Genomic DNA, 24068 nt, shown 5'->3' with positions numbered 1-24068 from the left:
ACCCTCAGCCAGAGATTGGTCTGAAATCTCTAGAAAATGCTAAGCAAAGGTCTTAGTGAATTTTAAGGGACTATGCACTCCTGATGCTTTAGAATTCTACGCCAGAGGTCACAAAATAGGACCCAATAGGCTGCTCTGGCCTATGGATGTGTTTGTTCATGAGGAGAGTATCCTAATATAATAAAGAAACAACTTTGATCACTGTTTAAAAATTAGAATATTCACACACATACACAATATCCAGTTTCCCATTTCTCCTGCACAATCAGAAGAGATAGCAAAATTTGACCCTCATTCCCAAATCCTAGTATTTGACAGGAGCTTAGACAACTAGCCACAGTCACAGAAGACTCTTGAGAGTCCCTTGGACTGCAAGGAGATCAAACCAGTCAATCCTAAAGGAAATCAACCCTGAATATTCATTGGAAAGACTGATGCTGAAGCTGAAGCTCCAATACTTTGGCCACCTGATGCGAAGAACTGGCTGACTCATTGGAAAAGACCCTGATGCTGGGAAAGATTGAGGGCAAGAGGAGAAAGGGGTGACAGAGGATGAGATGGTTGGTTGGCATCACTGACTGAGTAGATATGAGTTTGATCAAACTCCAGGAGATAGTGAAGGACAGGGAAGCCTGGCGTGCTGCAGTTCATGGGGTTACAGATAGTTGGACACAACTTAGCAGTTGAACCACCACCAGCACCACCGCAGCCTGTTACTATAATCAGTTTACTTTGCTCTTATGCATTAAGATCTAAGTCTTACCTTGACTTGCCCCTGAAGTCAAGGTAGTTGGAGACCCCTGTTTGAGGTTTCCCCTGAAATTCACCAGCTTGGGAGATCCTCCGGTGACTCCCCCGTTGGGACAGGAGCCATCTGCTCTTGGCTGGGCTGGGACCTGAAGGACCTCAGTTCCAAACTTCCCCAGCCCCCTGCCTCCCACCCTGCTGACATCTAGGAGTTGTGCTGTCACTCCAGCACCGGGGCCGAGGACTTCAAAGCCAAACAAGATCCAAACTGAACTGGCACTAATCCTCTTCAGCCTCGACCTCTTTTCTTCTGCCAGGCAGAACCTTCTCGTCTCTGTTGGCTTCCTATTAAAATTAACAAGCATCGCAGGCAGGCATCAAAGGCAGAGTTGTGCCTTTAATAGTCCAGGCAGGCCCAGGCTGTGATCATGGCCCCTCCCCTTCTTCCAACTGAACTGGGGAAAATGGTACAGCTGCAACTGCCAAAATCAGAACAATGGCCATCCCCGTCTGTTGGATATGGGCACCATGGAAAATTCCAGGCGAGCGGAACATCTTCACAGCAATTTTCTTCAAAGTGCCCTGCAGAAACTGGCCAATTATTCTTAAGAGGCACCCTTAGAAGAGTGGGTGATTACCCCATTTTACTGGCAGGGAAACTGAGGTCAAATGGCTTGCCCAAGACCAGACAGAGACAGACGGAGATGGAGTCAAAGCAGCGGCAGCACAAATCTATGTCCATCTGAGGCTCACTCGACCTGTATCTGGCCCAGCCTTCCAGCAAACCCAGGTGCTCCTGCCCAGCTGGGCTGTCGTGGCCATCCCTCCTGGTTCTCACGCTGGGTTTGCCAGACCCAAATTTCACAAGACACTAGCAGCCCCGCAGGTGTGGAGGGAGATGACAGGCTCTGTCATCAACCGGTTTGCCATGCAGGAAATGACTGCAGTGGATAATTGCTCTCCTCTATACAACCTTCAAACTGTGGTCTTTGTTTTTTCTCCCTGACATTAATTGGAGAGGATCTGATTATTTTCAGAGAACTATGTATTTATCCTGGAGAAATCAACAAAGTTAATACCTAGTATACCATGGTTCCGAGTTGTTAGTGAAATCCCTGCTAGGTGGGGGAGGGCTCTGTGGGTTGAGCCTTGGTTCCTCTCCCTGAAGAGCCTGTTCAAACAGAAGTCCCTAGACCTGAAGGGTTTTGAAACTGGAGAAAATGTTGGTCTGGCGAGTCTTCTGTTGGGAGAACATGCCGCTGGGGCTGCAAGGCCTGGGCTGCCGAATTCCCTCCCACATCTTTGGAGGAAAAGCACAGCTACAAGTGCCTGCAGACAATTAACAATTGTTGAAATTTCTCCAAAAAGTGACTTTGATCCCAAAGCTGTAGATACAAACTCCTTTGGGTGGGGTTGGGGGGTGGGTGTTGGCAGAGGGGGCTTCCCCTCTAGAAATCTAAAAAACAGGGATCTTCTAAACAAGCTGTCTCAGGGCTTCCCTGGCAGTCCAGAGGTTACCACTCCAAGCTTCCAATGCAAGGGACGCAGGTTCAATCCCTGGTCAGGGACTAAGATCCCACATGCCACATGGCATGGCCAAAAAACAGCTGTCTGTTTATGCACACCTAGAACAGAGCTGAGAGAGGCCCTAGTGGTCATCTAGCAATGACCACCTCCTCATTGTTTCAGGTAACCTGTGGCCCAGTGCTGGGAAGTGACCTTGTGAGTGAGCAATCACAGTGAGTGAGTTTAGAGACACTCAGTTGCCCAGACTTCCTGGCTTCTTGCACTAAGAGAGAAAAACAGAAGAAACAAGAGAAAGGGTGAGATGTGAGAGGACAAACGGGGAGTGAGAGAAGGGAGGAAGAGAAAGAAGAAAGGAAACCAGGAGAAGGGATGGAGAGAAAGGAAAGCAGGGGAGACTGAGAGTGAGAGAAGAGGCAGCCTTGTTTATTTCACCATCTGACCATGCTGGCCTGTGACGCTTACCAGCGGCTTCTTCCCTGGTGCCTCACCTTGCCAATTACACAATAAATCTTCTTTACACCCTTGGGTGAGGCAGGCAGCACTGTGGGGGGCCCTCAGAAGTTGCTTTCCCCAAGCAGGAGGTTCTGCAAATGGCCTCACTCCACAGACACCTAAGAGATGTCAAAGGCCCTGGGGAGTTTCCCTCCTCAATTCACCATCTGGCCCAGATGATCTGCACTGTGGATGAAATGGTGGCTAGGGCACTTCCCCTTTGGGATCTCAGACTCCCAATCTGTAAATGGGATTGGGATTGAGACAAAGTCTGGCCCACACGATTGCCCTTACAGCTCTGGCATTCTAGAATGACCTTCATTCCAGGAATTCTTCTGCTTCCTCCTTTTCTAGAGAACCATTACAGAGCAAACCCAAAATGCCTTGCTAAGAATCAATTTCAAGCGGAATGAAGGGTTTCTAAAGTAAGAGGATAAAGTGCAGGAGCCTGATAGGAGTTTTGTCGAGGGGGCCTGCAGAAGACTCGAAGGCTGCAGATACAGCTGTGTCAGCCACCCCCACCCCAACTTGAGTCTATCCTTCCTGGGGATACATCAGGATGTTCATCTTCCTCATCAACCAAGGTCACCATGAGCCTCCTGAATGGGGAAATTATTAAGAAACCAGAAATGTAGAAAGACACAGACTTGCCACGTGTCTGAGAAAACAATATGTAGACTGATCCCAAAGCAGGATGGCTCAGCACTCTGTCCTACTGAGTGATTGTGGAATGCAGCGTTTGAGGAAGAAGAGCAGACCACGTAGAAGAGACCTGAGGGGCCAAGAGTCTTATGATAGAATGCTCAGCCTCATTAGGGAGCTGCAAATCTGCAGCCAAGAAAATGCCATTTCACATCTGTCAGACTGGCAAAAATGAAGTCTGGCAGCACCGAGTATTAACAAAGCCATGGAGAATTGGACACCTGAGTACATCGGTCATGGGATTGTAAACCCCTGTGGTGAGCAATTTGGAAAGATCTAGTAAAGCAGAACAAGGCTGTCCCCTTCAATCCTGTAAGTCCCCTCCTAGGTACACCCCCTAGAGAAACCCTGGCACATTTCACATACAGAAACACGTATGCATGGATATTTACTGCAGCAGTGTTTATAACAATGACAAAGTAGACAGAAACATATAAAAGCCCATCAACTGGACAAATTGTGAGGTAGTCATGTAACATAATAATATAAAGCAGTTAAAACCATAAATCTCAAAACGCTGAGCCAAAAAAGTAAAAAAAAAAAAAATTATAAAAGGCTACATTGAGAATGATGTCATTTTATAGAAGGTTTATAAACCTGTAAAACAAGGGTATGTGATTTTTATAGATATGTACCTATGTAGTAAAAGCAGAAAAACACGCAGGGGCATGATAAACGCTTCATGAGATTGGTTCCCCGGTTTGGTGGGGGAATGGGATGGAGAAGGCAATGGCTCCCCACTCCAGTACTCTTGCCGGGAAGGTCCCATGAATGGAGGAGCCTGGAAGGCTGCAGTCCATGAGATCGCTAGGAGTCGGACACAACTGAGAAACTTCACTTTCACTTTTCACTTTCATGCATTGGAGAAGGAAATGGCAACCCACTCCAGTGTTCTTGCCTGGAGAATCCCAGGGACAGGAGAGCCGGGTGGGCTGCCGTCTATGGGGTCGCACAGAGTAGGACACAACTGAAGTGACTTAGCAGCAGCAGCAAGAATGAGATATGGAAAGTTTACACAGGCAATTTCTACTCTGATTATTTTGTTCCTTTGAAAATTAAAGTGAACAGAACTTGTTAATATCTGATAACACTGGAAGGTTCTGTATTCAATTTTCTGTTATGTTTTTGAAATCATTTCAAATTTGAAGAATAATTTTAAAAAGAGAAAACAACACTGTGGAGAACAGTATTGAGGTTCCTTAAAAAACTAAAAACAGAACCACCGTATTATTCAGCGATTCCACTCCTGGTCATGTATCCAAAGAAAACCATAATTCAAAAAGATATACACAGCCCAATGTTCACGACAGCACTTTTTATAATAGCCAAGACATGGTAGCTGTCTACATGTCCATCAACAGAGGAATAAAGATGTGGTATACGTCAAGATTGAATATTACTCAGTTATAAAGAATGAAATAATGCCATGTGCAGTAATATGGATGGACCTAGAGATTATCATACTAAGTGAAATAAGTCAGAGAAAAATAAATATATGATCTATACGTGGAATCTAAAAAAAATGATGATACTAATCAACTTATTTTTAAAACAGAAACAGACTCCCAGACTTTGAAAACAAACTTATGCTTACCAAAGGGGAAATATTCAGTGTGGGGGAGAGGGATAAATTAGGAGCTTGGGATTAACACATACAGACTGGTATATAAATGGGCTTCTCTGGTGGCTCAGCAGTAGAGAATCCATCTGCCAGTGCAGGAGATGTAAGAGTCGCAAGTTCGATCCCTGGGTCAAGAAGATCCTCTGGACCCCTGGAGGAGGGCATGGCAACCCACTCCAGTATTCTTGCCTTGGAGAATCCCCACGGACAGAGGAGCCTTGGCCGGCTACAGTCCATAGGATCGCACAGAGGTGGACACGACTGAAGCACTACTATATATAAAATAGATACTCAATAAGGACCTACTATTAAGAACAGGGAACTCTACTCGATATTCTGTAATAACCTATATGAGAAAAGAATCTGGTACAGAATGGATATGTGTATAACTGTATTTGCTGTACACTTGCAACTAACACAACACTGTTAATCAACTCTAATATAAAAATTTGAAGTGCTATTTAGATTCCCATGTAGTGGATTTATTATTGTTAAAGAATAAATAAATGCTTTGAAAAAGAAGAAAACATGTTGAGCCTGAGATCTAATTGGGATTCCAGGGGCATATTTGGAAGGTCCCACTGTTCCCTGGGGCAAGGCCATCAACCTGGAAGGCACGACTCGTGTCACCAGTGATCCAAATGGTTCTAGCTATAACAACTGCCTCCCCCAGTCCCCAGATAAAATCATTATAAGAGGGATGGCGTAGCGGGGTGGGATGTCCAAGATAAAATGAATTTTAAAAAGAAGAGCTGCTCTTAAACAGGGGAGGGGGAGACAGGGAAGGGACCTAGAATCCCATCTGCAGCAGCCCCAGCCAGACACCTCCACGAAGCCCTAGGGTTCTGGGCCTCCCATGCAAACACCTCGGATCCAGCTCCAGTGTTCCATGAGGGACCCAGAGGTCACCTAGATGAGGAGAGATGAAGGGCTGAGACCAGGATGAGGCAAGGGAGGCACCTCGGGAGCAACATTCAGGGAAGTGCTCACTCCTGGGGTCGTTCCAGCACCACCCTGCACTGGTGCATCCTCACAGAAACCCTGCTCGTCTCTCCCTTCCTGGCAGCTACCAACACGCGTGCCGCCCCTCTTGGAAAGCCAGTTTGTGAGGACCAGGCCCTGCGTCTGGCTCCATGACTCCATCCAGAGGGCGAACCCGAAGCTGAGCACATACTAGGCCCTGAATATGTTTGCTGAATAACTGATTGAGGGAAGGAAGGGAGGGAGGGGGGATGGAGAGGATAAAATAAGGAAGGATGGACAGAGGAGAGACTCCTGCACCCTCTCCAAAGGCCAGCCAACCTGGACCAGCCACTGCGCTGCTGGGGGCCGTGAGTGTGAGTACTTGTCGGCTTTGGCTTTACCCATCCTCCCTTGGGGCCGTGTGCAAAAGCAGACGGTTTCACTTGCCCAGTGGGTACTGAATTACAGTGGGGCTGGAGTCCTATGTAATTAACCAGCAGCCGCCAGCCCTGGAGAGTCTGTGACGCCTGCCCAGGGCGCAGGTGGTTGGGCACCCAGCAAGCTAGCTCCTAATTAGCAGTGGCCTGCTTTTTTACAGTCTACAGTGCTGGGACCCACCTCCTCCCAGGCTGGTTTCCCCATGGGCTGTGGGGTTCTGTACTGGGGTTCCATGAGTGCAAATGGGGGCCAGAAAAGCGGAAGAGTATTTGAGTGTGAGTGTGTGTGTGTGTGTGTGTGTGTGTGTTGGTTGTGGGGAGAGCATTTCTCAGAACTATCCTGAGAGAAGACAGCCCCAGCCACCCTTGTCTGTACAGCTTGCTCAGGGTCTCTGTCTGTCTCCCTTTCTCTCACATGTAACACACATTGTTACCTTAGGTGATTGAACGAATCTTTGGAAAAAACATAAAGGAAATGGGAAGAACCTTCGAGTTTGTCAAAATCTACAGAAACTCTTCTGCTGCTAAGATCTTTAAAAATGCCCTCAGCACAGTCTTCAGAGCTTGGATCACACAGAGGAAGGCATCTCGTGACCCCAGCAGGGGAGGGGTAATCAGCACATGGGGGTAGGGGCTGCTCAACCAGCCTCCCACCCTAAAGCCCAACCCGCCAGGGTGTGGGGCTCTGTGCAGGGGTTCACCCCTCTGCGCCATGCTTCTCCATCTTCTGTAACAAAGATGCTGACCCCTTATATTCTCCATGGCTTCCTACTTCTCCTTTGATCTGTCTACCCTAAAATCTCCTGTCCTGCTCTATCTCCCTCCTAAAGAGACCAGCCTCATGTTTGGAAAGGTGACAGGACTTACCAAAGCACTGAGGCTGAACTCCAGGCATATCTGACTCTGATTTAAGCTGCCTATCAATAGATCACTCCACTGTAAACATGAAATATTTTTTAAACAATTATTTAAAAAAAAATTTTTTTTTTCTTATTTGACTGCCCTGGGTCTTAGTTGTAGCATGTGGGATCTAGTTCCCTGACCAGGAATCAAACCCAGGCCCTCTGTATTGGGAGCATGGAACCTCAGCCACTGGACCACCAGGGAAGTTCCATAAGCATGAAATCTTGACAATACCTACCACTCTTTGAGCACATGGTGCGTTAAATGGCTTATCTTCATTTTCTCTAATCCTCACCACAGTTCCATGAGTAGACCCAGTTATCTCCATTTTATAGTGGAGGTTCCCAGAGATAAGGGAACTTGCCTGAGGTTGTATGGCAAAGCAGATGGAGGAGCCAGAGTTGAAACCATGGGTGAAGGTCAGGAGCCCACTATGCTCTCTCTTGCTAGAGTGAGACAGACTAATGAGACCTGAAGTCAGTGTGAGGACCACTAGACCAGGCCTTACTTTCTGGATGTTAATGAATGGTGAAGTTGGGAGGCAGAGACATGCAAATTATACCTCAGGGAAGTATCATTGCACATCACACTTATCAGATAGGCAAACATTTCAAAGTCTGAATATAGGAAGGACTGAAGGAGGAGGTAGGGAGACGGTGAGTCTCAGAAATTGTTAGAAAGAGTGCAAATTAACATCTTTGGAGAGCAGTTACCCCTTATAACCTAGCCATCCTCCTTCTAGGGATGAGTGAGGCTTGTACACTCATGTACATGATATGCGTGGAGATGTTCCTTGCAGCATCTTCATTTTTTTAATTTTTTAGCCCATACTGTGCAGCATGCAGAAGCTTAGTTCCCTAACCAGAGACTGAATCTGTGCCCCCTGCATTGGGAGTGCAGATTATTAACCACTGGACCACCAGGGAAGTCCCATAGCAGCACTTTTTTTAAAAGAAATATTTTATTTTTCTTTATTTTGGCTCTGCCATGTGACTTGTGGGATCTTAGTTCCCCGACTAGGTATCAAACCCAGGCCTTGAACAGGGAAAGTGCAGAGTCCTAACCACTGGACAACCAGGGAATTCCCCAGCAGCATTCTCATAATAAAGAAAATGTGGTAGAAAGGGCCCAAGTCAGATGCGAGAAAGCCAGTCAAGAAATGAGTGCTGAATCTTCATAGGAGGTGATGGAGGCAGACAAGACACTGCTCTGGTTGGAGGTGAGGCAGGCAGCAAGAGCTCACTGGGGAGTTAGAAATGCTATTTGACGGCTACGTGGAGATGTCGAGTAGCCTCTAGAAATATGAGCCTGCAGTTCGAAAGAGAGGCCCGGGCTGGGGATGTGAGTGGGGAGTTACCAGCAAGAGTGGTATTTGAAGCCACAATCCTGTTAATTTTTTATGTCTTACAAATAAAAGAGCTGAAGCAAATATGACAATGTTGACATCTGTTAATTCTGGGTGGTAGACACAGGGATGTTTGTAGTACTATTCTTTGTACTTTTTAGTGTACTTGAACTTTTATAATAAAATTATTTAATAAAGAGTATAGAAAACCACAAGGTTCCAAACTGCTGAACAGTTCTGTCATGCGTGCCTCAGACCTTGAGAGTGGGTGCTGATAGTGAGTTAGGGAGCCATGTTCAACTCCGCCCTGCCACCAGCCTAAGCTAGGTGATCAAGGTTGACCCTGCCACTCCGGGCCTCTGTTTTCCCACTGGGGTAAGAAGCTGGCCCATGACTTCTCAGGGTTCTCCCAGTGCTGACCATGTCGATTCAAGCTGGTGGCCTCTGGGGTCCCTGCCTGCTTTTTGTCCACCCACATCTTATGTCTAGTCCTATAGAGGAAACCAGAAATACTTGATAAGACAGCCTCGTAGGCATAAGGTCAACTCGGACTCCAAACAGATACAAACTGCTGCCAGGGAAGTGAGAAAAAAAAAAAGATAATGCCCCATATGGTCCCTATGCCCTGAGATCCAAAAGGAATTAGGCTGAGCTTAAAAGTTGGGAACGCAGAGACTAAAACTCTCCACAATATTTACTGCTGATGAATGCACCCCACAAAGCCTGAAATGAATGGGTGAGCAGCTGAACCAGTTGTAATAGACACAGATAAGAATAATAGTAATAGTGAAATAATAATAATACTTGTGTCAGATTCTGAATTAAGGGCTGAATATGCTGCTGCTGCTAAGTCACTTCAGTTGTGTCCGACTCTGTGCAACCCCATAGACGGCAGCCCACCAGGCTCCCCCGTCCCTGGGATTCTCCAGGCAAGAACACTGGAGTGGGTTGCCATTTCCTTCTCCAATGCATGAAAGTGAAAAGTGAAAGTGAAGTCACTCAGTCGTATCCAACTCTTAGCGACCCCATGGACTGCAGCCCACCATCCATAGGATGGAGGATCCTCCTCCATCCATAGGATTTTCCAGGCAAGAGTACTGGAGTGGGGTGCCATTGCCTGAATATACATTTCCTCATTTCAGTCTCGCAATAAGAGTGCCCTGGGGTTATGATTTTCATTAGCTACACTTTTGCCGATGAGGGAACTGGAGCTCAGAGAGGTTAAGCAACTTGCCCCAAATCAGGCAGCAGGACTTCCCTGGTGGCACAGTGGATAAGAATTTGCCGGCTGATGCAGGGGGACACCGGTTCGATCCCTGGTCTGGGAAGATCCCACATGCCGAGGAGCATACAAAACCTGTGTACCACAACTTCTGAGCCTGTGCTCCACAGAAAGAGAAGCTACCACAATGAGCAGCTGGCACACCACAACGAAGGGTAGCCCTCACTCACCGCAACTAGCAAAAGCCCACACAAAGCAACAAAGACCCGGCCCAGCCAAAAAATTAAATAAATAAACACAAATTATTTTTTTTAAATCATACAGCAAAGGAAGAGAACCAGGATCAGGGCCCAGGGTCCATCATAAGCTCTGGCCTGCTCTCAGTAAGCGACGAGGCCCTTCAAGTCTATTCAACAAGAGCCAGAGAAGACAGCCCACATGTAACTCTATGAATTGAATCATTTACTCATCATCAGCTCATAAATGTTTATCAAACACCCACTGCATGGGCAGCGCTCAGTGTGCCTGGCCACACGGATGCCGAGATGCATAAGCACAGCATCTGTTCATGAGAAGCCTGTGGTCTGGAGAGAGGTCAGTTTATAAACCAACATAATAAAACCTGTAGCTAGCTCCAGGCTGCCCCTGGGGAGATGCTCATGTCCAGAGGGGCCCTGTATGGGAAAGCGTGGTGACCTGAGAGGGGTGTGCAGTGACACCACAGTGACTTCATCAACCATGGTACCAAGGCCCACGTGGCCTCTACTCCCCCAGTCCATGGGTCCCAGACTTCTGGCAGAAACTGCTGGGTGCAGGACAGCAGGTGTCTAGCTAGGACTTCTCAAGTGGTATTAGTAGTAAAGAACTCACCTGCCAACGCAGGAGATGTAAGAGATGAAAGTTCAATCCCTGGGTGGGGAAGATCCCCTGGAGGAGGAAGTGGCAACGCAATCTAGTATTCTTGCCTGGAGAATCCCATGGACAGAAGAGCCTGGCGGGTTATGATCCATGGGGTCCCAAAGAGTCAGACACGACTGTCTGGGCACACACAGCTTTGACTTTCATGTAAGGGGGAGAAGATGATAATCTGGTCATTTTAGGCTAACAGGTGGTATGTTAGCTTCTTCTGTGGAAAAATCCATTATCTTGTTCTGAGAAAACAACTTTCCCATCCATATGGAGAGCCCAACAGTGGAGGAGGAGATATTTAGGGCTCAGTGATGGCCACAGAAGGGCTACTTGGGCAGACCTGCTTCTTTACAGAGAAGTTCTTATCTCAGGATCCCTGGGGGGTGGGGGAGGAGGCCCTGCAATGGGATTCAGGAGATCCACAAATCCTTTGAACCTGTGAGGGAAAATGCATTTGTGCATTTTTAGGGGGCTGAAATTTGTGCTGATTTGTGAAATTTGTGTTGATTAGAGGGCTTCCCAGGTGGCACTAGTGGTAAAGAACCCACCTGCCAACACAGGAGATGTGAGATGCGGGTTTGATCCCTGAGTTGGTAAGATTCCCTGGAGGAGTGCATGGCTACCCATTCCAGTATTCTTGCCTGGAGAATCCCATGGACAGAGGAGCCTAGTGCGCTACGGTCCATAGGATTGCAAAGACTGGGACACCTCTGAAGCGACTGAGCACACATGCAGGTTCTGGCTAGAACTTTCATCAGACTTTCAAAGGGCCTCTAGAATCCCCCCAAAAGGCTAAAGATCACATCTCTGAAGAAATACAGGCATCCCTCAGTACCCCGGTGGGTGCCAAACCCACGGATGGTGAAATCCTGGGGATCCGTGGGAGATGGTGAGTTACATTCTGCCTTCAGCATCCTCAGGTTGCACCACTGTGGGAATGGAGAATGAGTTGTATCTATTTTCTAAGTGCAGATTTAAGTTATGCTCTCCAATCATGCCATGTTCCAGGGGTGGTATGTATGTGCTTGCTTTCCTGCTGCCCTGCAGAAATCAGGAGCTGAGACCCAGAAGATGGCCCAAAGGGCAGAGGGGCCCCCGGATGTGCATCCCCAGGGCCTAGGGGCCTCCATGTAACAGGAGCTCGACAGCCTGGGTGCAGTCACAGGCACTCTCCTGCCCGATGTTACACATGGTTGTTTCAATCCACACAGCCCAGAAACTGGGAAACAGTGTCATGCTTGGTGACTGGATTTTGATCCTTTATCATTCAGTTGGGGCCTTAAGCAACACTGCAGTGTCAGTCATCCAAGGAAGAAGCAATTCCCGGCTCAAGAGTAAGCAGAGAGGAGAGATGGCTTAGATAGGGGGAAGGGAAATCCTTTCCTTTTTCTGGGTTCACTTAGTTGGAGCAGATCCTCTAAGGCATTCGTATCTGCTACAGGAGACACCCAAGAGTTGGGGGCAGGGGGAGAAGCTGGACCTATGAAGAGATGGGCAGGGACTGAGCAGGAAATGCAGGCATGAGAAGACAGATCCAGCCTCTGGACACTAAGAGCAGCCTTGCCAGTCATGGGTTTCCTGGGATGAGATGCCCTCCTGACCTTCTGTGCCATTAGCTCTGTTTTTACTCACCCCCTGGCTCCACAGCGTCCAGACAGTGCTGGCCCTTGGAAGCTGTTGAATGAATGAATGGGCCTGGATTCCCTGCTAGGGGCTGTGAACTCCTTTTGGGCAGGGGCCATCTGGGGATCACTGCAATGTAGCCGCTACCTACCCATCCCCAGTGCCCCGATGACCATGGGGCTGCTCACTAGCTCTCAGCTCAAACATGGCTCCATGGCTCAGACTCTGGCCCCAGCGATCCTTGTGGATGAGGAATGGAGACCCCACTAACCTACAAGTAGGAGGAACTACCTTCCCTGGTTGTGGCCAGAACAGCTTTTTGGCCTTTCAGGATGAGGAGAAGGGGGCAAGACCAGAGGAGGCTAGTCCTGGGCCCCTTCTAATGTTTAGTGGGGCAGCACAAGAATATAAGTGGGTGCTGTTTTCACAATACCAGGTGAAAACATTTGAAAGGTATACATCAAATACATAAAATACATTCTATTCCCCAACCTTAACAAAGAGCTTCATCGCAACCTAGAAGGCAGGGGTGCCAGGAGATCTGCCCTGTGGCCCCCACCCCCAATCTGTGGCCCACCTCCCTTCTCTCCCCACCCCAGCTCCTTCCCTCCACATCCCTGCGGGCACCCAGCCCACACATTCAAACTCTGCCTGTACCCCCAGCAAACAGCCACCCTTGGCCATCCCTCAGGCTCCAGGGACACACACTGGCTACAGATCTGCCCATGGAAGTCTGGGGAGGAGAACTGAGCAAATCCTTAGAAGGAAGCAGGCTTGGGATGATAGAAAATTCCAGAATCCAGGGTGCTCCAGGTGCGGTCTGGAAAGAGAGGTTATAGGCTCTGGGTGGGCACTTGCTCATGACTTTGGGGGGCGATGAGTAAGGGGAGAGAGGTGTCTTGAGTGGGACCTTCTAAAGCCAGGGTCCAGGTAGAGGCCCCTGCCTTCCCATGGTAAGGGATTCTACAGTCAACCAGGCGGCAGAGAATGAGACCTGGGCCAGGGTAGGAACAGCCCCTGTGAAAGGGGGAGCAGAAACAGCAGGTAATGGACTTCTCCGGTGGTCCCATGGTATAGAATCTGCCTGCCAATGCAGTGGACATGGGTTCGATCCCAGATCCAGGAAGATTCCACATGTCGTGGGGCAAATAAGCCCAGGTTCTACAGCCATTGAGCCCGTGCTCTGCCAACAAGAGAGCCCACTGCAATGAGAAGCCCCTGTCCACAACTAGAGAGTAGCCCCTCCTCTCTGCAACGAGAGAAAGTTCACACAGCAATGAAGACCCAGCGCAGCCAAAACTAAAAATAAATAGAATTTTAAAAGAGAAATAGCAAGTAATAGCTGTGAAGGATTTGGAGAAGAGACATAGGTAACTCCGTATGTGACTGCCATTTGAGCCTGAGTCTGGCTCCCTGACACCTTGGGAGGTGGGCAGGTACAGCCACCTGCACTCCTTGTGAAAAGCTGCCTAGATGACTGCACAGCTCACCTTCTCCTCTGCCAACCCCCAGCCCATGGCTGGGCCGTGTGCAGGGCGTCTGGCCCCGGGGAGAGGTGGGGTGAGCCCAGGTCTACACCCACATGGCTATAAATAAGGAGCCTCTGGCGACTGCTCATCAGCCTCCCTTCCCCAGCTGTGACCACGCCGGAGCCTCTCAGCCGCTTGGACCATGGACTCTGGGGAATGCACCTGCATGTCTGGTGAGTAAGGATGCCTGCCCTGGGATTCTGCGACCTCTCACCAGTTCCCTACAGAGAGACTGCAGGACGGGGATCAATGCTTCTCTTCTTCCAATTAGAACCACCAATGGCACTTGTCTCAGACTGGCCACCTCTGGGGCAGCACCCGCTCTCTGCTGGATACCAGCTTGATTTACTAGAATGAATAACCTGGTTTAGGAATGACCATGAGGGAACCTCAGGGGCAAGCCTCTGAGGGCAGCCACCGGGGCAGAAGGGAAAGAGCTCTGGCCCAGGGCAATCTGCTTTTGCTTCATTGCTTCCATCCACTCCTGATACTTATTTCCAAGCCTCAGTTTCTTCATCTGAAAACTAGGGTTACTCATTCCCAGCTGTGCACCTTCCAGGGTGGCTGCGAAGTGCTAAAATCATGAAGCTTTTGCAGATGTCAGGGGAGTTATTAGAAGCATATGTGAACTCCTGAGTCTGAAAACTGCTTAATTCCACGGAGGCATGTTGGCCAGGAGAAGCGAGGTTGGAGTTCAGAGCCACCTTGGGTTTTGTGACCTTCGGAAATGGTATCAAGAAATCTCACAAGCTTCCCTGGTCTGTCTCCAAAATTTGCCCAAAAGTTTACAGAAGCTTCCAGTATCTTGATACTCAAAGCAGTAAGAAATATGATTTTTTTATATAGATGTTTTTATGATATGGAAACAAGTAGTAGCTGAGGCTCTTGCTTTGGGCTTGTTTATAGTCTTTGCTCTTCCTTCTACCCATTTAGGATTTCATCTTGCCTGATATCTTGAAAATGTGAGGATGGTATTAAGGGCTTTGACAGTCCCCAGAGGACCTTGGACAGTGTTAGTCGCTCAGTCATGTCCAGCTCTTTGCAACCCCATGGACTGTAGCCTGTCAGGCTCCTCTTTTCATGGGATTCTCCAGGCAGGAATACAGGAGTGGGTCACCATTCCCTTCTCTGGGGATTTTCCAAACTTAGGAATCAAACCCAGGTCTCCTGCATTGCAGGCAGATTCATTACCATCTGAGCCACCAGGGAAGCCCATTGGCCTAACCTAGTTGTTCTCAAACCTGATGGTACATCAGAATCATCTGGGTTGCTTTTGAAAAATACTGACTCCCTTTCCCCCACCCAGACCTATGAATCAGAATGCATCTTAATGAGTACCCCTGGGGATGCTGATGTAGCCTCCCAGTTTCTGACCATGCACTGTGACTGGGAACCACTGGATGGTCTTCACCCCTGGGGTGATTCTCAGCAGCATCTTCACACTCTCGTCCAGCCTCTGCCCAAGGGCACCCCAGCCCCCCTGGCACCATGATGGCCTGCAGCAAGCCTGTGTGCCCCCTCCACCTTGACACTCATGTTTGTGGTCCTGCCCTTTCTTCTTAGGAGGAACCTGCGCCTGCGGAGACAACTGCAAATGCACAACTTGCAGCTGTAAAACGTGTCGAAAAAGTGAGTCTGGGGCCCATGGGCACTGCTGGCCAGGAGCCAGGAGAGTCTGTTTCTGCCATCCACCACCCTCCAGCCGTGGTGGGATGGAGGGGTTCCTGGGTGCATTTTTCCCATTTGGGAGAGATCTGAAATGAAAGCTGAGTCCCCTGGACTACAGCCCACCTGGGGCATCCATTCCAGGGGTTTGGAGAGGAAGAGGACTGAGAGAAGGTTCCAGCCAGCCCAGTAGTGAAGGAGAAAGAGTACCAGCCTGGTGTTATGGATCGGCCACTGTCCAATAGTCTCAGGCCAACCCTTTCCCCTCCCTGGCCTCTGATGGACTGTGGGTGACCCCTGAGGTTCCTTCCAGCTCTAAACACCTCACCACTTCTGTCCCAATCTTTTTTTGCTCATGTAGATCAGAGCCTGTGTGTGACATGCTCTTCTTTTTCTACTTCCTGCTAAGTGGTGCAGGGGGAAGCGGTCAGATAAGGGTGATGACCCAAAGTTCATCTTGTCCCTCTCCTGTCCCTTTCAGGCTGCTGTCCTTGCTGCCCCCCGGGCTGCGCCAAGTGTGCCCGGGGCTGCATCTGCAAAGGGGCATCGGACAAATGCAGCTGCTGCCCCTGAAATGCATCTGTCATGCTGGTGAAAAGGCCCGGGAAGCATGTGTACAGCACATTAGCCAAGGAGTTGGAATGATTGTACAATAGGTTGCGCTTTTTATATATTTGCCCACGTTGGGTGTTGGTGACATTCACAGAAAGTGTTTGGAGCAATAAAGTTTTCACTTGTGGTTGTCTGATGGCTCAGAGCAATGTTTTACCCCAACTCAGGAGGACCACGAAGGGCTAGCCCCATGCATATATGGCAGTCACCAGCCTGGACCCATTCAGCAGATGGCTGCTAACCCTGAGATCCTGCCACACTGCCTGAGAGTTTCCCCCTGCAGCATGAGCTTCCGTGATGCATGCACAGGGCAGGCCACCCCTGGTAACAGCCTTCAACCCATCACAAACAGGAGATAGTGGATTAATACCTTCAGCATCTTTACAATTACAATGGGACAAATCTGAGTCATGTTCTATACTGGTCCCCAACAGAAATCCTCAGCAGCTCTGAACTCCAATAGCCCACGGAGGTAACCTGCTCATTAACATCCTCCTCATTGGCTTTCTTCCTCTCTGCCTCATTTCTCCATTCTCCTGCTAGGGCCTCCTGGGATCCCTATCCAAAGAAACTACTTGTACAGTGTACACTTTGGGGGAAACCCAATCTTAGCCAGCCTCTCCTGGAGTAGTGGAATAGTGTTGACCCCAAGTGCTTTGTGCGAATGGAGCTATATATGGGACTTCAGCATTGAACCATTGGAGAAGGAATTGGCAACCCACTCCAGTGTTCTTGCCTGGAGAATCCCAGGGATGGTGGAGTCTGCTGGGCTGCCATCTATGGGGTTGCACAGAGTCGGACACGCCTGAAGCAACTTAGCAGCAGCAGCAGCAGCAACATTGAACCAGCAGTGAGCAGGTAAGAAATCTGTGCAGAGCTAAAGATAGATCCCCATGGCCAAAGCACTGAGGGCATTAGCCGTTTATCTGGATCCACCTTTAGCACAGGGTGACTAGGCAGATATGGACATTAGTGTTTCGTGATGTTCTTGCATTTCACAGAGGTCAATGTGAAGAGACACTGAGGCTATATCTCCCTCACCCCCTTCCCAGATTGCTGACACATGTATCAGAGCTTTCACTCCACCAGCACAATCCAATTAAGTTTAATGATAATGAGTCCTGCCACTTTGTACACTTAAATGCACCAGCCCCCGTGCTGAGCAGTGCACACACGTGCTCCTCATTTAATCCCTACAATGGCCTTCCACATGGCCTTCCACATTGTGGGTGTATGGAGGAAATCTTTGTTTTTTGTTTTTTGTTTTTTAACACACACACACACACACACCCACCACCACACCCACCCACCTGCCCCAAGAAACTTGACAGGTGTTTTCTCTTATAAACTCTCTCCCAAGTGCTTCTTTCCATTCAAGAAAGAAAAACAGGTAGATGAAAAAATTAAAAGTTTAACCAACCAAAAAATAAGGTGACAAAAGAAAAACTGGATGAAACAAAAGGGGTTATAGAAAATATGGGAGACAAAGCAAAAATGCCACACACACCTCCACCATGGTGGCACTGCCCAAGACAGCCAAGACTCGTGACTACTTCTTTTTCTGACCCACTGAGCCTAGCACCGTGCCTGGGACCCCTTAGAGCAGGGGTCAAAAACACCCATAAAAATTCACCAACAGCATGAACTCCCTAAAAATACTCATATCTGGGTACAACCTCAGACAATCTTACTTATGATGTTATGGAATTCACAGCCCCCCAAAGCCATCTCTGGACCCCCAGGAGATCCTGATTAAGAATCTATGGTTCATGACAGGGATGGGGTGGGGTGAATTGGGAGACTGGGACGGACAAGTATACACTACCATGTGTGAAATAGACAGCTAGCGGGAAGCTGCTGTGTAGCACAGGGAGCTCAGCTCAGTGCTCTGTGATGACCTAGAGGGGTGGGATGGAGTGGGGTGGGAGGAGGTCCAGGAGGGAGGGGATATATGTATACATATAGCTGCTTCACTTTGTTGGACAGCAGAGACTAACGCTTCATTGTAAAGCAACTTTACAATTTAAAGAAAAAAAAAAAGAATCTATGGTCCATGTGATCTGTTACTTAAAAGAAGGCACCCTAATAATAGATTAAAATACTGAGTCCAGTACCACCAATGCATTACTTCATTTAATCGTCACAACATGATTCCACGAGGTCAGTACTGTTATCAACCCCGTTTTACAGTTGAGGAAACCAAGGAATACAGAGGTTAAATGACTTGCCTGAGACCCCCTGGCTAGTTTTGTAGAACTGAGACTTGAACCCAGGTCTGACAGACCCCAAAGCCATGTCCTGAGAGCAAATGGAGGTGCAAACAACAGCTTCCGGGCTGAAGTCCCCAACGCCGACCCTGGGGAGGAAGTGGGATGAGTTCACACTCATCCATCTCACCATCCTCAACAGAGCAGAAGGTAAACTCACAGTTGGGGAGGGTGTTCGTCCATGCTGCCAAGGGCCTGAGACCAGAGCAGCCATCTCCACCACTGGCCTAGGTCAAGGTGACCCAGAAGCTGGAGCAGGAAAAAAATGAAGCCTTCTCCAAGGGTGTCCCGTGGGGCTGGGCTCAGCCAGCAAAACAAGGAGCAGGACTTACTGTGTGCTTCTTTGCGCTGGGTGTTTTCATAAGCCACATTGTCATCCTCTCTGTTTGGAAATTATCTGGGGCCTGCCTGGGAAGGCTCCCCCTCTGTCCATGAATTGAGCTTTATTTATTTATTTTTTTTTTAGTTTTTCCTTGATGCAACTTCATATTTTTTTAATATAAATTTATTTATTTTAATTGGAGGCTAATTAGTTTACAATATTCTTTTGGTTTTGCCATACATTGACATGAATCCACCATGGGTGACATGTGTTCCCCATCCTGAACCCCCCTTCCACCTCCCTCTCCATCCCATCCCTCTGGGTCATCCCAGTGCATCTGCCCCAAGCATCCTGTATCATGCATCAAACCTGGACTGGAGATTCATTTCACATATGATAATATACATGTTTCAATGCCATTCTCCCAAATCATCCCACCCTCGCCCTCTCCCACAGAGTCCATAAGACTGTTCGATACATCTGTGTCTCTTTTGCTGTCTCACATACAGGGTTATCATTACCATCTTTCTAAATTCTATATATATGTGTTAGTATACTGTATTGGTGTTTTTCTTTCTGGCCTACTTCACTCTGTATAATAGGCTCCAGTTTCGTCCACCTCATTAGAACTGATCCAAATGTATTCATTTTAATGGCTGAGTAATACTCCATTGTGTATATGTACCACAGCTTTCTTACCCATTCATCTGCTGATGGACATCTAGGTTGCTTCCATGTCCTGGCTATTATAAACAGTACTGCGATGAACATTGGGGTACATGTGTCTCTTTTAATTCTGGTTTCCTCGGTGTGTATGCCCAGCAGTGGGATTGCTGGGCCGTATGGCAGTTCTATTTCCAGTTTTTTAAGGAATCTCCACACTGTTCTCCATAGTGGCTGTACTAGTTTGCATTCCCATCAACAGTGTAAGAGGGTTCCCTTTTCTACACACCCTCTCCAGCATTTATTGCTTGTAGACTTTTGGATAGCAGCCATTCTGACTGGCGTGAAATGGTACCTCATTGTGGTTTTGATTTGCATTTCTCTGATAATGAATGATGTTGAGCATCTTTTCTTGTGTTTGTTAGCCATCTGTATGTATTCTTTGGAGAAATGTCTGTTTAGTTCTTTGGCCAATTTTTTGATTGGGTCGTTTATTTTTCTGGAATTGAGCTGCAGGAGTTGCTTGTATATTTTTGAGATTAATTCTTTGTCAGTTGCTTCATTTGCTATTATTTTCTCCCATTCTGAAAGCTGTCTTTTCACCTTGCTTATAGTTTCCTTTGTTGTGCAGAAGCTTTTAAGTTTAATTAGGTCCCATTTGTTTATTTTTGCTTTTATTTCCAATATTCTGGGAGGTGGGTCATAGATGATCCTGCTGTGATGTATATCGGAGAGTGCTTTGCCTATGTTCTCCTCTAGGAATTTTCTAGTTTCTGGTCTTACGTTTAGATCTTTAATCCATTTTGAGTTTATTTTTGTGTATGGTGTTAGAAAATGTTCTAGTTCCATTCTTTTACAAGTGGTTGACCAGTTTTCCCAGCACCACTTGTTAAAGAGATTGTCTTTTCTCCATTGTATATTCTTGCCTCCTTTGTCAAAGATAAGGTGTCCATAGGTGCGTGGATTTATCTCTGGGCTTTCTATTTTGTTCCATTGATCTATATTTCTGTCTTTGTGCCAGTACCATACTGTCTTGATGACTGTGGCTTGCTTTGTAGTAGAGCCTGAAGTCAGGCAGGTTTATTCCTCCAGTTCCATACTTCTTTCTCAAGATCGCTTTGTCTATTCGAGGTTTTTTGTATTTCCATACAAATTGTGAAATTATCTGTTCTAGCTCTGTGAAAAATACCATTGATTGCTTGATAGGGATTGCATTGAATCTATAGATTGCTTTGGGTGGTATACTCATTTTCACTATATTGATTCTTCTGATACATGAACATGGTATATTTCTCCATCTATTAGTGTCCTCTTTGATTTCTTTCACCAGTGTTTTATAGTTTTCTATATATAGGTCTTTTGTTTCTTTAGGTATATATTCCTAAGTATTTTATTCATTTCATTGCAATGGTGAATGGAATTGTTTCCTTAATTCCTCTATTTTCTCATTATTAGTGTGTAGGAATGCAAGGAATTTCTGTGTGTTGATTTTATATTCTGCAACTTTACTATATTCATTGATTAGCTCTAGTAATTTTCTGGTGGAGTCTTTAGGGTTTTCTATGTAGAGGATCATGTCATCTGCAAACAGTGAGAGTTTTACTTCTTTTCCAGTTTGGATTCCTTTTATTTCTTTTTCTGCTCTGATTGCTGTGGCCAAAACTTCCAAAACTATGTTGAATAGTAGTGGTGAGAGTGGGCACCCTTGTCTTGTTCGTGACTTCAGGGGAAATGCTTTCAATTTTTCACCATTGAGGATAATGTTTGCTGTGGGTTTGTCATATATAGCTTTTATTATGTTGAGGTATGTTCTTATTCCTGCTTTCTGGAGGGTTTTTTTTTTTTTATCATAAATGGATGTTGAATTTTGTCAAAGGCTTTCTCTGCAGGTATTGAGATAATCAAATGGCTTTTATTTTTCAATTTGTTAATGTGGTGTATTACATTGATTGATTTGCGGATATTGAAGAATCCTTGCATCCCTGGGATAAAGCCCACTTGGTCATGGTGTATGATCTTTTTAATGTGTTGTTGGGTTCTGATTGCTAGAATTTTGTTAAGGATTTTTGCATCTATGTTCATCAGTAATATTGGCCTGTAGTTTTCTTTTTTTGTGGCATCTTTGTCAGGTTTTGGTATTAGGGTGATGGTGGCCTCATAGAATGACTTTGGAAGTTTACCTTCCTCTGCAATTTTCTGGAAGAGTTTGAGTAGGATACATGTTAGGCCTTCTGTAAATTTTTGGTAGAATTCTGCTGTGAAGCTGTCTGGACCTGGGCTTTTGTTTGCTGGAAGATTTCTGATTACAGTTTCAATTTCCATGTGTCTGATAGGTCTGTTAAGATTTTCTATTTCTTCCTGGTTCACTTTTGGAAAATTGTACTTTTCTAAGAATTTGTCCATTTCTTCCAAGTTGTCCATTTTATTGGCATATAATTGCTGATAGTAGTCTCTTATGATCCTTTGTATATCTGTGTTGTCTGTTGTGATCTCTTCGTTTTTATTTCTAATTTTGTTGATTTGATTTTCATTTCTTGATGAGTCTTGCTAATGGTTTGTCAGTTTGTTTTATCCTCTCAAAGAACCAGCTTTGGCTTTGTTGATTTTTGTTATGGTCTCTTTTGTTTCTTTTGCTTTTATTTCTGCCCTAATTTTTAAGATTTCTTTCCTTCTACTAACTCTGGGGTTCTTCATTTCTTCCTTTCTAGTTGCTTTAGGTGTAGAGTTAGGTTATTTATTTGAATTTTTTCTTGTTTCTTGAGGTATGCCTGTATTGCTATGAACCTTCCCCTTGGCACTGCTTTTACAGTGTCCCACAGGTTTTGGGTTGTTGTGCTTTCATTTTCATTTGTTTCTATGCATACTTTGATTTCTTTTTTAATTCTTCTGTGATTTGTTGGTTATTCAGCAGCATGTTGTTCAGCCTCCATATGTTGGAATTTTTAATAGTTTTTTTTTTCCTGTAATTGAGATCTAATCTTACTGCATTGTGGTCAGAAAAGATGCTTGGAATGATTTCAATTTTTTTTTGAATTTACCAAGGCTAGATTTATGGCCCAGGATGTGATCTATCCTGGAGAAGGTTCCATGTGTGCTTGAGAAAAAGGTGAAATTCATTGTTTTGGGGTGAAATGTCCTATAGATATCAATTAGGTCTAACTGGTCTATTGAATCATTTAAAGTTTGTGTTTCCTTGTTAATTTTCTGTTTAGTTGATCTATCCATAGGTGTGTATAGGGTATTAAAGTCTCCCACTATCATTGTGTTATTGTTAATTTCCCTTTTCATACTTGTTAGCATTTGTCTTACATATTGCGGTGCTCCTTTGCTGGGTGCATACATATTTATAATTGTTATATCTTATTCTTGGATTGATCCTTTAATCATTATGTAGTGTCCTTCTTTGTCTCTTTTCACAGCCTTTGTTTTAAAGTTTATTTTATCTGATATGAGTATTGCTACTCCAGCTTTCTTTTGGTCTCTATTTGCGTGGAATATCTTTTTCCAGCCCTTCACTTTCAGTCTGTATGTATCCCTTGTTTTGAGGTGGGTCTCTTGTAGACAACATATATAGGGGTCTTGAGTCTTGTTTTTGTATCCATTCAGCCAGACTTTGTCTTTTGGTTGGGGCATTCAACCCATTTACATTTAAGGTAATTATTGATAAATATGATACTGTTGCCATTTACTTTATTTTTTGGGTTCGAGTTTATACACCCTTTCTGTGTTTCCTGACTAGAGAAGATCCTTTAGCATTTGTTGGAGAGCTGGTTTGGTGGTGCTGAATTCTCTCAGCTTTTGCTTGTCTGTAAAGCTTTTGATTTCTCCTTCATATTTGAATGAGATCCTTGCTGGGTACAGTAATCTGGGCTGTAGGTTCTTTTCTTTCATCACTTTTAGTATGTCCTGCCATTCCCTCCTGGCCTGAAGAGTTTCTATTGAAAGATCAGCTGTTATCCGTATGGGAATCCCCTTGTGTGTTATTTGTTGTTTTTCCCTTGCTGCTTTTAATATTTGTTCTTTGTGTTTGATCTTTGTTAATTTGATTAATATGTGTCTTGGGGTGTTTCACCTTGAGTTTATCCTGCTTGGGACTCGCTGGGTTTCTTGGACTTGGGTGATTATTTCCTTCCCCATTTTAGGGACGTTTTCAACTATTATCTCCTCGAGTATTTTCTCATGGTCTTTCTTTTTGTCTTCTTCTTCTGGGACTCCTATGATTCGAATGTTGGGGCATTTAACATTGTCCCAGAGGTCTCTGAGATTGTCGTTTCTTTTAATTCATTTTTCTTTTTTCCTGTTTCATTTATTTCTACCATTCTATCTTCGACCTCACTTATCCTATCTTCTGCCTCTGTTATTCTACTGTTGGTTCCCTCCAGAGTGTTTTTGATCTCATTTATTGCATTATTCATTATATATTGACTCTTTTTTAATTTCTTCTAGGTCCTTGTTAAACCTTTCTTGCATCTTCTCAATCCTTGTCTCCATGCTATTTATCTGTAATTCCATTTTGTTT

At 46.0% G+C, this 24068-nt stretch overlaps 2 protein-coding genes across 2 annotated transcripts in view; one reads left to right on the top strand and one right to left on the bottom strand.

The window, feature by feature from the left end:
- The window catches only part of BBS2 (Bardet-Biedl syndrome 2), a 95750-nt gene that overhangs the window by 54943 nt on the left and 16739 nt on the right, over nucleotides 1-24068 (bottom strand). The gene's annotated exons all lie outside the window — the stretch shown is intronic.
- LOC112580236 (metallothionein-4) lies at nucleotides 11621-16430 on the top strand. Its single transcript, XM_025268694.2, has 4 exons — nucleotides 11621-11757; nucleotides 14127-14193; nucleotides 15584-15649; nucleotides 16167-16430. Exons 2-4 carry the CDS (start codon nucleotides 14163-14165, stop codon nucleotides 16256-16258), a joined length of 189 nt encoding a protein of 62 aa, XP_025124479.1. The 5' UTR covers nucleotides 11621-11757; nucleotides 14127-14162; the 3' UTR covers nucleotides 16259-16430.

This window comes from Bubalus bubalis, chromosome 18 (genome assembly GCF_019923935.1).
Source record: "Bubalus bubalis isolate 160015118507 breed Murrah chromosome 18, NDDB_SH_1, whole genome shotgun sequence".
Taxonomy (NCBI): Eukaryota; Metazoa; Chordata; class Mammalia; order Artiodactyla; family Bovidae; genus Bubalus; species Bubalus bubalis.
The sequence above is the reverse complement of the archived record's forward strand: the minus strand, read 5'-3'. Positions and strand labels throughout refer to the sequence as shown.